This window comes from Lontra canadensis, unplaced genomic scaffold (assembly GCF_010015895.1).
Source record: "Lontra canadensis isolate GAN:19392208 unplaced genomic scaffold, GSC_riverotter_1.0 scaffold177, whole genome shotgun sequence".
NCBI lineage: Eukaryota > Metazoa > Chordata > Mammalia > Carnivora > Mustelidae > Lontra > Lontra canadensis.
In genome coordinates, this window is record NW_022631171.1 from 688,337 (window position 1) to 705,221 (window position 16,885).

At 42.7% G+C, this 16,885-nt stretch overlaps 1 protein-coding gene across 1 annotated transcript in view; it reads right to left on the reverse strand.

The window, feature by feature from the left end:
• OPRK1 (opioid receptor kappa 1) overlaps window positions 1–8,844 on the reverse strand; it is a 28,557-nt gene extending 19,713 nt beyond the window's left edge. Inside the window, exons 1-2 of the mRNA XM_032846605.1 lie at window positions 8,817–8,844; window positions 8,161–8,430 (exon numbers count right to left, since the gene is read on the reverse strand). Coding sequence (XP_032702496.1) covers window positions 8,161–8,414 — 254 coding nt within the window. The 5' untranslated portion in view covers window positions 8,415–8,430; window positions 8,817–8,844. The remainder of the gene's footprint in view (window positions 1–8,160; window positions 8,431–8,816) is intronic.
• Between the last annotated feature and the right edge of the window lie 8,041 nt (window positions 8,845–16,885).

The window sequence follows — 16,885 nt, forward strand, 5'->3', positions numbered from 1 at the left end:
GGTTCTTTACTAAGGGGCAATAGCTTATTAATTTTTTAAGGGAAGGAAAGGAAATTTGGTCCTTGTTTCATCTGACTCTGAAATTGAATATACTCACTTATATTCACATTCGCTATGTGAATCCACAGATTCATTCAGATGTCAGGTCCCTCCAGTTCCCCAGAATTACTCTCTCATATTCAAAGAGAAAAAGCTATAGGAAGAACAGAGGAGCAGATGTGTCCCTGAGTTCCATGACTGTCACAGCCTCAGCAACCATGCTGGCAGTGATGTATATAGCCAGAATGGTGGACATGCATCACCTCGCACGGGGGGCAGGCTGTCAGGCAGGGTGGTGGGAGAATGCAAAACAGTGATTTCACTGATACAGCAGGTACCAGGACCTGCTCGTCCTCTGTAGGCATGGTCCTGACACCCAGCATCAATGTTCTAGTGTACTCAGCTGTGCACACAGCGTGAGTGTTTATCATGCCTGACAACAGTAGAACAACTGTAAATCTCATGTGATTGACATGCTGTTTCTCAGCCTACAACTATCTGGATATTTAGAAGTACACAGATATCTTAGATGATTTTTTTTCCAACTTTATACAGAAAACTGAAGTAGCCAAGGGTACCACAGGATGCTGGCAGAGAGGAGACAAGATTACCCTTCCACTCTGTACTCTTATCAGTAGGAAATGCCGCCCCCCTCAACCCCGCTCCGGGGTGGAAAGCAACATGGTAAGCAGAGAGAGTTCGTTGTCTTATGAAGTTAAGTGAGCAAACACTTAGCAGGAGCTCAGAAGAGTGCTCCTATTGTGAAAGAGGGTCTCTAAATACTCGTAACTCTAGCTGTTTTTAATATGAAGCCTCCCTTCCCCCCACTTCAGACCAGTCTTTTGGGATCTCTCAATTTATCACATATTCATCACATGCCTTCAATTTTTCTCATCTTTCATCTTTGCTGGACCAGGGAAAGGTGAGTGTTTACACACACACACACACACACACACACACCCCTTTTACAATATTATCCCCACGCCTAAAGTCTCCTCTCTTACATAAATTTTTGTTATCTCAGAAATAAGTCAGTATCCCCTCCAAAGAAAGAAACAAAGAAAGATGGGCTGATTTTCTGTGGAGGAATACATCTTTTGTTAATACAGTTTTGAGCCTGCATTACTTGCACCACTGAAACCACATAAGCCAAACTTTAGAAAAAAGGCTATCCTGCAGCCATACAATTTTAGGTTTTTGCACTGCGGACGGGCTGAGCTCCCTGGGGCAATGACAATTGAGTGCATCCAGAAGTTAATCTGGAGTGAAAAAAACGCCAACTACATAGCTCACAGAAAGATACAGCTACTCAAGAGATACAAGTGAGTGATCAATGGAGAGAGGCAATCATCTCCCAGCCAGAAATAAGTCCCTCCTAAAACTAAGTTGAAGACAGGCACCAGGAAAAATTGTAAAGTCTCATAAGGTCAACAGAATCAAGAAGTGATTTTGAAGACTACAATTTTGCCTAGAGTCTGTTAAAGGTTAGGAGTTTGATGACTTTCTTTCTTTCTTTTCCTTTTTTTTTGGGGGGGGGGTGGTGGTATACAGCTGATTCTTTTCTGATCTCTGAAACACAAGGATTTGGATTTCAGCTGCAATCTCATGTTCCACAGGGAAGAAAATAGTTCCACTTTGCAAATCCATATCATCACTTGCAATGAAATCAAGTCTCTCTTTTAAGAGCTTGTGAAATGACAAAATTACCTGGAGAAATGCAAGATAGGCACTTTTGGAAAATAATTTCTGGAGGGATCTTCACTATGCTTACTTTTGAGGATATGTTCAACATTGATTCCAAAGAGAGGACTCAGGATAAATGAGAACATATTTTTCAATCAAAGCCTGAGATAAGACAGATGTCAGAGATGGAGCAGCACAAGGTTAATTATACCAATAAGCCTCTGCCTTTCCTTCAGTGCCTTGCTAGGTATAGTCTGGCGATATTATCCAAGGTAGGCTACAGTAACACTTGAGAGAATGTGGAATATGTGTGTACATACAATTGCCGTGAATGCAATGAGAACTTCAAGAAGGAAAAGATACTCTTTTTCATGGATGGAAGAGACTCATCAGACACTCTGATTGGGTCAACTCACTTCTTTCTTAATTCGGTGATAGCCACAGTTTCCTAGAACTGACACAAGTTCAACCATGGGGCCCAGACCAACTCAGGGGTGACCTGAGTCTGTATATGCCATTTGACCTAAGATGGTCTCTGCAGAGTGGGATTTCTGTCAGTAGCTTAGAGAAGCACTCTGTCCCCTAATTGATAAGAAAATGGGTACCCTTGTAAAAAACCACCTCTGTGTCCAGCAAGCTTGAATGTGTTGGCTGCCTTTGGAGAAGAAATTTGAGTTCTGGAAATGGAAGCATTTCCAGAGTATTTTTGTGGTTCTGTTTTTGTTTTTGTTTTTGTTTTATTTTGTTTGTTTGTTTCCCTATGTCTCTTATAAAGCTGCCCGTTAGGAAATTTCAACACTGCCCAGGCTGAACTATAAGAAAGCAAAAGTCTTCTACTCCCTGGTCAAGGGTAGCAAAAGACCTAGAAGTCTTTATTGTGGTAGTGGTGAATTAATGAAAACTAATGAGAAAAGCAAAAGGCAAAACTTAAGGCCAACAACCAAGTAATTTTGATTCCTATTATTTTTGTCCTAATAGTTTTTTCCTTGTTTATCCTTATATTTAACTTTAAAAGAAGTATGCCTTTACAAGAGTAATGCTTTCCTTCAAATTAAACAAAAGAGAACATATATACATAATTTTCATGAAAATTGAAGCTTGAGGAGAGTGTTTTCTTAAGGAGAACAGAAATAGGATAAGCCGAGATTAGGGCTGAATTATGTCCCCTCAGATACATGCGTTCAAATTCTATTTGAAGATAAAGACTTCAAAGAGACAAAGTGAAGTAAAATCAAGTTAAAATGGGGTCATACAAGCAGGCTTTAATACAATTTGACTGGTGTCTATATCAAAGTAGGAGATTAAGACACAGACACACATGGAAAGAAGACCACGTGAGGACACGGAGAAAAGAGCCATCTATAAGCCAAGGAGAGAGGTCTCAGAAGAAACCAACCCTGCTAACACCTTGATCTCGGACTTCTAGTCTCCCTGTGAGAAAATAATTTCTGTTGTTTAAACCACCCAGTCTGTGGACCTTTGTGACAGCAGCCTTAGCACACCAAGATAGGGCAGAGCAAAGGTTTCCCTGAGAAAGAAGATCCCCCTGCCACAAGTAGCCTGCTTCTGCTGATGCCTGCCTTCCCACCAGACTTGCTCAGCCAGTCCCACCAACACATAACCCAATTCCTTGCAACAAATCTCTTCACAGGTACATCTCCTACTGGTTCTACTGTTCTGAATGAATCCTGACTAATACAGAGAGTGAGAAAAGTGAGGATAGAAGAGCTGAGAAGGCTCTGGAAAATATGACCAATTAAGAAACACAAAAAGAGTAGGCTGTGCTGTGGACAAGAGAAACCCAAGGATGTGTCAGGAAGTGAAGGACAGGGTGCTATCAGAGAAAGCAAGGGGCATAAGACTGGTTGAGTATATCAAATCTCCACAGAAATCAAGGCACAGTCAGCCAAAATGAGAAGCTGAAACATGATGCTCTAGCTTTGGTAAAGGAGCATCAGGGAGGGAACCCATGCGCACAGGGCTGAGGAACATGTGAAAGACAGGAAAATGAAGAAGGATTATCCCTCTAAGAAGTTTACCTACAATACACAGGAGGATGAAAAGACATTAGGTAAGGGAACTCAGAAAAATGGAAGGGTCGTGGATATTGACTACCTGTAAGATGACAAATGCTTGAGTATGTCCAGGAGCTTAAAGGACAAAAGCAGTGGAGAGATTATAAATAGCAGAGAAATGGGTTAGCTAACACAGCAGAGACCTCAGGAGAGCCCAAGGTGATGAGATTCAACCCTCAGGAGCAGGGATCTGCTATGGATACAAAGAAGGAAACATCTCCACAGAGATGGGATGATATGAGGGAGGGTGGCTGCCAATGCATGTATATAGGCAGAACACTCCCAGCAGCTAGACTCTAGTGTCACAGTGAACTACTGGGTTAAGATGATCCCCTGACCATGATGAAATATGGTCAGGGAGGGCTTAGGAATTAGTACTGATTAAATTAGTTTGGAGTTTTTTGCTTTTTTGTTTTCTTTTGTTTTGTTTTTTTTGTTGTTGTTCGTTTGTTTTGTTTTGTTTTTTGCTTTTTAGTGACAAATAGGAAAAGGTATTGTTTCTTTCTGGAAATAAGAGAGAGACACAGAAACACTAGGCAGACTTGGGTTCAACTACTCTTGAAGGCGGCGACTTTGCCTTCAAGTGTATCTTTACAAAGATAAAATTGATTTTATTCAGCGGCATTCAATTCGCTGGGAATAGGAACAGAAAGATAAACTACTAGCTTGATCCAGGGTCGTGGTTCAGTGGAAAACAACAGCAGAAGGACAAGAAGGCAAGGCAGCTGAATGTATTGTCAAGAGAAGCTGCAGTGATGGTTTATGGTGTCCAGGCAAGTTAAGAGAAAAGGAGAGCCTGGGAGAAAATGAATTCTTACTGCCCAGTAAGAAAATATCCACAGGTCTGCCAGAGTGGTATAATGGGCAGTGAATTGAACAGTGAGCCAAAGCACAGGCTCTGGGGTCAGTCTGGCTCCACGATCAGCAAGGTGTGACCTTTGTCAGTTTATTTAATCTTTCTTTGCCTTCATTTCACCATCTGTTAAATGGGATAGTAATACACCTATGGTTGTATAGAATAAATAAAATTATTCCCATTAAGTAGGGAGCTTTACCCATCTGGCATATATTTAGTGTCTCTCAAGTTTTAGTCATGTCTGCTAGGGGTGGAGACAGCTATTGCACGGAAGTTGCAGGAGAATGGAAGTTTTAGATGTCACAGGTGAGACTGCCTGGCAGGATCCAGGATGTGGGTGTGGGTGTGGGTGGCCATCACAACATTCGCTGCAGGTGACCTACACAGGTAGAGGGGGAGAGAACACAGGCTTAGGATCCTAAGTGTCACACCCATTGGCACACCCGAGGTCTCCGCAGGAGCCAAATATAGAGATCCAGGGCTGAGGTAAGAACCTTCCAACCTGGGGCGCCTGAGTGGCTCAGTGGGTTAAGCCTCTGCCTTCGGCTCAGGTCATGATCCCAGGGTCCTGGGATCAAGCCCCACATCTGGCTCCCTGCTCAGCGGGGAGTATGCTTCCTCCTCTCTCTCTGCCTGCCTCTCTGCATACTTGTGATAGCTGTCTGTCAAATAAATAAATAAAGTCTTTAAAAAAAAAAACGAACCTCCCATCCCAGGACCACAAATGCCAAAGTCTAGTGAGAAGGGAGCATGTAGGTGCTTAATTTTAAGGTTTTCACAATGAAAAGTTACTATGCCCTAATATTAGGCAGTTATGGCAATTGGTACCTATGAAATGATGAAAACCCTTGAAATTATAAATATATTCAGAGGGTACTGAGTGGCATTTCAGGCACCCAATATGGGAAAGCATTGTATAAGACAGTTCTAAAAACAGTCAAAGCTTTTTCCACAACCCTAAGTTACTCCCCAGGTCTGAGCTGGCCATCTTGGACCTGCACCTGCCCTGACATCCAAGCATCTTTAGAATGATGTCCTAGACGGCTGAACCATGACTCTTTTCAATGTGTAGTATTTTAAAATAGTGTTCCTCTCAAAAGTGATCCTCCATCTTTTCAAGCAGTGTTGCTCAGCCCTCAAGATCAATTACAAATCCGCATATGAATCCTCACTCCTGTTCTGCTCTCAGTTCTGATGTGTACACCATACCCACCTCTCTCAAGTCTTCAGTTCCTTCTTCTGAGCAAAATAAACCCAAGTTCACCAACTTCTCTTCTGAGGTTTTATTTTTCAAATCTTTGACCATGTCTCAGTCTTAACCAACTCCAAATACTCCTTAATCCTCTTAGCTATAGCTGTAAGCAAACTAATGTTTCAGTACATTGGCATTCCAGGATGATAGCAGAACTCCTCACTTTTCATATTTCATCTCCAAGTAGGTAAGAGTGGGGTGGGAGGATGGATGATTGTTACATGAACTCGCTAACTTCTTTGTATTTTTAGTTGAATTTATCTCCTTTTAACAAATTTTAGTCCTGGGTATCTTTTGGATACACACACACACATATAATTATAGACTGCATATGTTATATAAATATGTGAATAATTAGTAAGTGTACCATATTATGATTTATAATGGTGATTATTCATTATATGTAATTATATGTAATTGTTATATATATTTATATTTCATTTCTATTTCTACATATTCATATTTGTCATTAAAAGTCCTAGTTAATCTATAATTCTGTTTTCATTCTGACATGTCTACTGTTCCCCATGGAGTTGTCTTTACACACATTTTAGGATTCTTCATTCCTTTTGATCATATTCTGCACAGTTATATAAACAGTTGTTAAGCAACTAAGAAGCTCTTCTCAAACTCAAAACCTCAGGTGCTCATTCAAGTAACAGTAAGATGTATTTATTTTGCTCATGCACTTAAATATAAGTAGGAACACACTTTTTTTTTCTTAGCATCTTCTTGTTTAACAATGTTTCATTACAAAACAACAGCCTCTGAACAGAGATTTTTTAAAAATTTGTAATTGTAATTGAAAGCACAGTTGTCTTTTCTTTTCTTTTCTTTTGGTTGCTATAATCTTCTCTCTAAAGGTGAGCAGCCCTGAAATTACTAATGATTTGGAAAAACAACATGTTTTAAAATATTTTCTCCCTCTGTAGCCTTTACGCATCATAGAGCAAATGCCCAAAAAATGCAATACACAATTACGGAAACCAAGGCTAATAAGCCACAAGCACTAACTGTAGGTAAAATGAGATTTATAATATGTATTCGGAGGCCTAAATGATGGGTTTTAGTTCCAGAGTGCAGATGAAGATAAAAGACCTTACATTCTCAAACCTAGGTAGACAGTTTAATGGGCATTTTTTATTATGATGATTTCCCAAGACTCATGCTACTATAGATAGTGTTCTTAAGGGTCATATAAAATATAGAGCTAAAGTTAGAATTTAAAAACAAAAACATAGTTTTTATTCATCCCTTCAATGCCTCTGAAAAGAGTGACTTGTGTCCCTTATTTCACAGGGACCTCTCAAAGGAATGTAAGCGCCTTATTCATTCTCAACTCTCCCAGAAAGGAAAATACATATATATCAAAGGGCATCCAGAGCAAAGTTGGGATTTTTTTTTCCTTGTCTTGTTTTCTTTGTTGAAAGAGGCCAAAATAAGAATTGCTTCACTTACCAGAAAATTAGCAGATATAGGTGGATATTTGGGTATTTATAATTAGAAGTTGACTTCAATGTAATGCCACCAAAGAACAATAAAATAGAACCATCAGCTTCTCTAGATGGAAAATAAAAAGTAAAGCAATATTTGAAAACCTCCACTACCCACTTTAGAGGATAAATATTGGATGGCTTATTTACCAAAAAATCACTGATATTCTAAATAAATGAGGAAACATTTCAGTACTAAAAGGGCTCATGCATGGTTACCAACAACTCTAAATAGTATATTGGCTTTTGCTTATAAACCATAATACCAATCTGATGAGTCACGTAAAATTCTGAATTATCTCCAATGCATTTGATGGGCCTGAATTTTACCTTAAGAAATATTTGCAAAGGACAGAACAAAGTGCTCCGAACTGGCGTGGGCAACCAGGCAAAAAAGCCAGTTAAAGGAACTAGCTTCCTTTCCAGAAGACACTGACCTTTCTCCACACCCTAGTACTTTGCCTGACCACAGTTTTCAGTAGGGGCCAGGGTTGGGGGTGGGTGAAGAGGAGGGTCATTCAAATGCTCAAATAGCCCCTGGCTGTGTGATTCGCCCCATGTGAATTTCGCAGTTCCCCACCCAAAACTCTTCCAGGAAATCCTTTACTTCAAGGAGGCCACCCTCTGAGAATCTCCGGGGTCCCCGCAAGAACTGCAAGGAGTCTCCGCCACCAGGCTGGAGCCCCAACCTCCAGTCCTGGCGGCAGAACCCGACCTTCCCTCCAGACCCCACGCACTGCGGCGCCCGGACCCCACACTCACCGGATGATCACGAACATGACCAGAGAGTTGCCCACCAAGCCCACGACGAACACCACCGAGTAGACCGCCGTGATGATGACCGGGATGGCGGGAGAGATGTGCGCGGACTCCAGCTGCGCGCCCTCGGAGCCCCCGCTGCTGTTGCGGTCCGCCTCGGCCCAGTCAGGCAGCCAGCTGCCGTTTGGGAGCAGGCAGGTGCTCGGGGAGCAGGTGGGGCTCGGCTCCCCGCGGAAGATCTGGACCGGGGACTCCATAGTCAGGCGGCTGCAGCTGGAGGGCAAGCAGAGGAAGAACTGCGGGGTCACGAGAGCTAGCTGGACCCAGAGAGGCAAACTTTGCCCGTACGCGGGCCAGCGCGTGGAGGCCAGTAGCCCGCGGAGCCCGGGACCCCCTGATGCCCAATCCGGCGCCACGTCCCCCAGGGCGGGAGAAGGAGGGTGGACCTCTCGCTGCCGCTGGGTACTGGTGAGGCGGACGGCCAGCGCTCGCTCCTCTTCCCCAGCTCCAGAAATCCCCTCCAGCCCTTTCCTAGGCACGGTCCCCTGGTGGAATTGTCCCCAGACTGATGCTCTGAGCTTCCAGGAGCAAAAAGCACTCGAGCTCAGAACCCTGGCTCCCCAGGACTGCTCCTAGAAAGTCAAAAGCCCGAAGCTTACCTCCGGCTCCCGGAGCCCGGAGCAGTGGTTCAGGGGACGTCCTGGCTCCTGCGGAACCTTGCGCTCCCGGGGCGGCTCAGCCCTCCGAGTCGCCGCGCAGCCCAAGCCCAGTGCTCCGAGGGAGGTACCTTTTCTACCCAGCTCCGTCGCCGCGGCTCACTCGGCTCCCCACAACCTGCGGCGGCTCAGCCAGGCCTTTGCTGCTAGGACTCGGCGGGAGCACTGGCCGGGCGGGGAGAGAGCTCAGGGGAGCCCCGCCCCGGGCCGCGCCCCGCCCTGCCCCGCCCCGTGCCGCCCACCCAAACCCAGCTTGGCCCGCGGAGGTAACTGACCAGCCTCCGGCAGCCCCCAGCTGAGGCTCAGTGAGCACCAACTACCCAGAGCCACAGCACCCTGTCTTGGACAGCCCAAAGACTGAGCTGCTGTTCCCTTTAGTTTTAGTAAGGAGGAAGGATGTGCCTCAATGGCAGCATACATCTAGATTATCTATAATAAAGTCTAGAACTACTGCGGGCCTCATTCTCCAGGCAGGTCTTCTTTCAAGAGAGGAGAAAAAACGTACTTTTGTTCATTTGAATGACCCATCCAAATAAAGTAGCAAAATAGTCTAATTAGAATAAGACCAGGTCATAAGATATTAATGATTTAGTATACATAAATAGAATATTCCTCTACATTCCATTCCTTCTAGTCTTCTCTGAGATGACACACATACTGCACCTTAGAGATATTAACTGTATCTCGTGCTATTACCTGCGAATAAGTAAAATACTCTTCCTACTCAGGCCTTGGTGTTGGCTGGGGAGTTGACAATGTCTCTTTCTTTCTTTATTCCCTGCAGTCATCAATTTTCTGTCCCTAGGGTGCCTTCTCTATGAAGCCCCCAAGAATCTGAACTCCCATAGAGAAATTCAGCCATTGTCATTTCTGTGGTTAACTCCACCAGTCAAGGATTGCTCAGATTCTGCTGGGTGAAAGACGCCCTCCAACAAAGAGACCCAGGGAACAATGACGAAAATGAAGGAAGGCCAAGGTAAGTTGTACAGGGGAGCAAGGACTCAGCCACTGAAGTGAGGGTCCTGAAGGACAGTGAGGAGCTTCCCCTTTCCAAATTGGGTATGGGAGTCAGGATGCTGACACAGTCATTCCATTCATCAGTCGACTGCAGAAGAGAGCTCCTACCTTATTCAAGATACTGTGACCCCCAAAGAGGCATTTGACACCGGAGTCTTAACAACAACCTCAAAATGCACAGCTCTTCTTAGGAATTTGATTCAAAGAACAACAGCAAAGCTCTCCTTTGCCCAAAAGAATCCCTCCAACCCTGGGATCATAGGTGTTTTGAAAATTATCAAATCTTACTTTTTTTTTTTTTTTAGGTTTTGATTGCAGGTTTTCATTAGAAGATGACAAAACATCAGAATGGTGGGATCTCCATATGTCTGAGGGTACTTCTGTATTAGGAAGATGGCAGATGAATCATCTCCAGATGTCTGGGGCCTCATTTCCTGCCAGAGGGATCCCAGACTACCACCAAACTAACCCAGGAAGACATTGTGTTTGAAAACTAAGCAGTATCCAAGTAAGAAAGTAAAAATAATATGTTTAAGTAAAATAACTAGGAAAGACGGAATTATCCATCTTTCTGTCTACTACCTATTTATTTATGATTTCATGCATTGAAAATACCTACAACTGTCTCTGTGCAACACACTTTTGTTTTGTTTTGTTTTCATTTTGTTTTATTGCTTTTCAGTATTCCAGAATTCATTGTTTATGCACCATACCCAGTGCTCCATGCAATACGTGCCCTCTATAATACCTATCACCAGGCTCACCCAATCCCCCAACCCCATCCCTTTTGAAAGAGTATTTACAATATCTATCCTGCTTTTGCATTCACCACATTGGCTAATTTTTGTTGTTGTACTTAGCACCCAGGTGGCTCATACAGCTGGTAACATTACTGAGCTGGGCTCAAACACAGGTGTTTCTGGCTCTTGCCATATGCTGATTGCACAGAATAGTTTCATGTAAGGGAGCAAATGCAGAGTGACTCTTCCCCAAAAGACAAAATATATAGAGAGAAAGGGTTATTTGGCAAAGATAAAAAAGAGGAACAGGAAAGGTATTACTTGAAAAGATATAAGTAAACTTTCTTTTTCTAAGATTTATTTATTTGAGAGAGAGCGCATGAGTGGGTGTGGGGGGCAGAGGGACAGAGGGCAGAGGGAGAGAGAGAAGCAGACTCCCCACTGAGCAGGGAGCCCAATGTGGGGCTGGATCCCAGGCCCCTGAAATCATGAACTGAGCCAAAGGCAGAGGCTTAACCGACTGAGCCACTAAGGCACCCTAACAGTTTTCAAGAGGTTAAAAAAAAACTTTAAAGAAGTTTCCAAGTTTGTACAATTCCAATAACTTGAACTTTTTGCTCTCTCATAGTGTGTGTGTGTGTGTGTGTGTGTGTGTGTGTAGAGGTTTGCTAGGTACTCTATAATGAAAGCAGAATGCAGAACTCAGCCTGGGACTTCTAAACTATAAGATGATGTTCTCATTCTGATCACCAATAAGAAAACTCTACTAGTTGGGACAGCCTTTTGAAGGCAAAATACTACTAATTATGATAAAGGAAGTTTTGTTTCATTTGAATACTCTTATTTTTTTTCTTTTTTACCAAACTAATGGCCAAAATAAAGTGAAGCCAAAATGGGCAGAGCATTAAGAAACCTTCAGGCAGTTGCAGTTGCCAGGGGAACCTGGCTTGTGTCTCTGAACACAGTGAGGAAGTCTGCTTATGTGCAGTCAGGTTGTCAGGAGTATGAGATTTTATCACAATACTGGAGAAGAGCCTATAAAATGGAGAGGAAAAACAAACTGCTAAAATGCTGTATAGTATTATGCAGTGATACAAAGCACATGTTGTTAAACTCACCCGCACTTGATTGCTACCTGCCATTCTGCTCAGGGCTACCACTATGCTTATAACTACAAGTAAAGTACTTTTAAAGCTGCAAAATGTGTTCTCAGTGACTCTTATTCATGCTACAAAGTAGTTTGGGGAGTGTGTGGTTTGGTATTTCTATTGTATAGACTATGGATACCACCAGTAAACTGTGATCAACTGGCTTTTTTGTGGCTCTAAAAGCAGATATAAACCTGCAATAAGTATATAGCTGAAGGTAGCAATTACATTTGCTTAAGACCCAGGTGTGACCAGTGCAGCCTCAGAGGAGCCAGAATGCAGCAGTGTCCTTCATGTCACTGATCAGATATTGCTGAATACAGGTGAGAAGGCAGGACTCAAGGGATTAACAAGACAAGGGCAAATTATCCAATCTAGTGTGAGAGACAGAAGTCTTTAAAATTTTATGAATAATTAATAACAAGTACAGTTAACTGGTGAGTCTTTTATAGGAAACATATTTAATAAAACAAGGTAGTCAACGATGAATGCAACTAGTTTGTGTGAAGTAAATAAAAGGCTCCCCTTCTTCAAGACTCTATCTTCAAATTGCCATAATAAAGATGTAAGTCCCCTTCGTGTCTTTGTCATGAAGACATCCTGTGAGTTATTGCAGGTATAGAGCCTGCACATGTTTAGGGAGGCCCCAAAGACCAGATGTCCTCACGACAAAAGCATCAGGGAAGTCCCTGTGAACCAAGTAGTGTTGAAGCTGCCACTTCAAGACTGCAGGTAGTTCTCCAGGTGAAGAGGAAGAAAGGAACATTCTAGGCAGGATCATTCTAGCAAATGTGAAGAACATGCATGGGCAGAAGTGAAACACATTTATGGAACTGAGGGGAGTCCAAGGTATCTGAGCCTGGTGACCGAGGGAAGTGTGGCACAAGATAAAGTGAGAGTAGAGGTCAAGATTACACTGATCCCTGGGGCAACTGGGCGGCTCAGTCAGTTGAGCACCTGACTCTTGAGCAGCACTCAGGTTGTGATCTTGAGGTCAGGATATTGAGTCCTGTGGGTTTTGTGCTCAGCCTGGAGTCTGCTTGGAATTCTCTTTCCCTCTCCTTCTGCCCCTCCTGCTTGTGCTCACTCTCTCTCTCTCTCTCTCTCTTTCTCTCCCTCTCAATCTCTCTAAGTAAATAAATCTTTAAAAAAATAAAGAAAAAAAAACAAATATATGGTTGAAGGTTTGGATTTCAGTGTAAGACACAGGAAGGGACATGAAGAGTCTCAGGCAGGAGGATAGTATGCTCAGATTTGGGATTTTTGAAATATCACTTATCTTTAATTTGTATACTGTATTGGAAGAAAAAAGAGCAGAGGTGATGAGTCCCTTATTGAATCAACATCATGTACTGTTACCACTAAAAGGCATCTTAGTGTGACCCATAGCAGCGTATTATATAAATAAGGGATAAAATGAGGACTTTCCCATGGTCACGGAGCTGAGTCTTAAACCTGAAACTGCCAACCCTGAACCACTTGATCAAACTGGATCCACAGATTTGAAAATTCAGTGCCAGTCCCATGTCAGGTGCTAGGTTGGGGAGTGAGAGAAATTATGGCAACACAAGGCAATAAATGACAGTGTTCCCAGTGTTAGCAGCACTGATGGTATTGAGGTGAGAGCCAGGTGGAGGACAGAGGAATACGTAAGTGGAGAGTCCCAAGGACAATGGTGCACAGACTGAGGAGTAGCTTGCAAGGAGGCAGTGGTGGTTTGAGGAGGGCATATTTGAAGAAAAACATATTAGAACTACTATAATAGTCTGGGTGAGAGATGATTCAACCCTAAAACAAGGTAATTGCTGCACACGTAGGGTACATGGTAGTTTTGAGGACCATTTAGGAAATTAGATTCGCAAAACCTGTAGTTTAAATGAATATAGAAGTTAGGGAGGATGAAGAGCCTGGAATTACTTTGGGCTTATGGTTGGGTGACCAAGTGGAGGACAGCACTATTAACTGAAATAAGAAATGTAGGAGAAGTCACAGCAAGCTGGGAGGAGAATGCAATGAGTCCAGGTTTTGCAAAGATGTGTTTGAGGCACCCATGAGGCAGTTGTTTGTGTATGTGGTGGAGGATCATCTAACTCTGGGGAGAGTCTGTGTTGGAGAGATCAAAGACAGTTAGAGCCAAGGGCAGGAATAAGGGTGCCGGGGTGAGGATGGCAAGAAAGGCAAGCTGATGAGACAATGCTGAAAAACCACACCATAGGGGTAGGGATCTCACGAGGAGGACTGATAATAGGCATAAATGAAGGAGGAGAAAGAGAAACAGAGTCAGGGAAATCTGGAGAAGAGAGAATTTCAAGGAGAGGTGATCAACAGTGTCCACGTGACAGAGAATATAAAATAAGGTACTTGACAAAGAAAAGGTCACTGAGGGCCTGGCATTATCTATAATAAAAGTGGGCTTTCTATTTGAGCAATGGAACAGAAATGAAGAGACAATTAAATGTAATGAAATTCTGAAAAACCACTTGAAATTAGGGTTTTCTGTTGAAGGAACTCTCACTCTGGAGATGAGGACGATGTCAGCTGGCTAGTAGAAAAGACACCTGCCTTCTGCCCTACCCAAGGCCATTCCTCACTTTGGTTCTCACTGTGGGTACAGAAAGGATCCCTACTGGGCCAATCACCAGGTGAGAGAATAGTGCACACTATGGGGTGGGTGGGTGTCCACTCTGTATTGACAAGGCCCCAGGCTGTTAGTCTATATGACATTCAGGAGTCAAGGACCCAGCTCTGAGGCAGGAGAGGCAGGAGAAGACTAGGTTTCCTGTTTCCCCAGAACCATGTGGATAATTTTGTTTGCCACTACACATCCACTCTCTGTCCTCTTCACCCTGATCTGTGTCTAGAAAGTACTGGTTGGGTCCAGATACAGAAGCATACTGGCAAGAGATGAGAAGGCAGGTGGAGAGTGAAGTCCTATTTTTGTCCCATGGTTCTTCCACCAGGGTCCTGTGTCAGCCTGCTTCCACTGTGAAGGAACAACTCCTGCATGGCAGCCCCCTCAACACCGCTACCCTCTCGGGGTTGCAAGAATTCTTCCTTCATGCCAAAAGGTGGAATAACTCCCCTCTCTCCTGCTTCTCTCACTGAAGTACTCAATTCCTCCTTTCCTGATTTCCCTCAGCTTTTTCCACACCTTACAATCTTTTTATTAGGAGGGCACTTGTGATAAGCACTGGGTGATGTATGGAAGTGTTAAATCACTAAATTGCACACCTGAAAGTAATATAACACTGTATGTTAACTAACTGGAATTAAAACAAAAACTTAAAAAAAAAATTCTCTCAGTTACCAAGTTTACAGTAACTCTCAGGACCCACATTCCCTGATTCACAAGGATCTTTGCTAATTATACTCACCCTGCTGCAAGGAGGAAGTTGGGAGAAGCGACTCATATGTTACCCTGGTCACACTTTACCTACAATCATAGAGAAGGAAGTTTTTGTGACTTTCTTTCAGTTCATTTTGAAACATTATACTTTTGTGTTTGATAATCTACCTTCCCTAACATCCTAATTAACTGAAAAGATACTGTCTTACCCAGCCTTGACTTTCTTGGCTCACCTTTGAGTTATATTAGAATGGATGAAATAATGCATTAGTGTCACAAAACAACATCAACACAAAGACTCCCAAGAAAAGATTTCTTCTCCCTTTTAATTATCAACACTGTGTGTGTTTCCACTGATATTAAAACGTACTCTTCACACACTGTAGGCCGTGACCAGTACTTGGTGCTGACCAAGGGGTGTTCTCACTGGTTATTGTGGAGAGGCATGGCCTACCAATCCAACCCTGCCAGGCCATGGGACCACACATGTTGAAGCCACATTGTACCTCAGCTCATTAGGCACGGTGTGAATTATTTGTAGGAATTAGAAAATTTCCATGTGCCTCCCAGTAATATCATATCTCATATAATTTTATTTTTCTAAAACCTTTTACAGAAACATGTTAGAATTTTAAGAGATTCTTTTCTCTTTATTTGGTGTATTTCTGTCAAACCAATAACGTTGTGGATCCCTAGCACAGCCCCAATTAACACCTTATATTAATTGTACTAGGACTGCTGTTCTGGGAATCATGCTCTCTTCCCAGTGTTTGTTTGCCCCTCATTTGGCTTAGAAGACACATAGTGAGAAGGGAATCCTCCCAGGAAATGCTTTTCGTAGATATTCCTGAACCATCTCTTCATCTCTGATGCAAGCCGCCCCAAGTGGGTCTAGAGAAGAGGAGGGTGCCTCTCTACTTCCATCTTTACTGCCCCCTTCTACTTGAAAACAGCTGGATGCACTTCAGATCTTCAACTTCTGAGAGCTGAATCAGAAGAGCCACTTTAAAAATATGAGCATATTATTTGTATTGCTCATAGTTCATACAACTGTCTTATGATTTCACTTCATGCATTAAAAACATGAATATCAAGGGAGAGCAAGAAGGTCAGGAGTTTTTAATTCAGAAATAATCATAACTACTGATGCACAATGTAGCAAGCAAGGACATTTAGGGCAGGTTTATAAAAGCCTATCAATTGAGGAATTGAGAGCTAGTTTGAAGGATAACTGGTTACCAGGAACTGAGGGAATCTTTGACCCCAGAATAGCCACTTTCTGTTTTCCCCTTGAATGGCTCAGGATAAGATGAACAGATACCCCAGAGTGTAGCCAGTACATGCCACAAACACAAACACTCCTCCCCTCCAACTCATCTGCCTCACTCAACCTCACCAAATTCACTGTTCTATATGCAAAGTGTGGAAAGTATTTTGATTTTATAAGTATTGATAATAATATTATTACATATATTTCCCAGTACAGTATCTGGCATTTACAAAACATATATTGAATGAATGAATGAAGAGTAATGGTGGGTTATATATTACATTTCACAATAAAAAACCAAAAGCAGATGGATGGGCTTGAGACCAGAAAAGGTGTTGATAGAATCTTAGCATGTGTTTGAAAGGTACCATTAACTTGAGACAGTGGTTACATTTGATTTAATATCACCTTGGCTTAATACTTTAATAGCATTTTCTGTCCCTTTTTCTTACATACTTAAAGCAAAATTATGAGCAAAGTGACAGAACTCA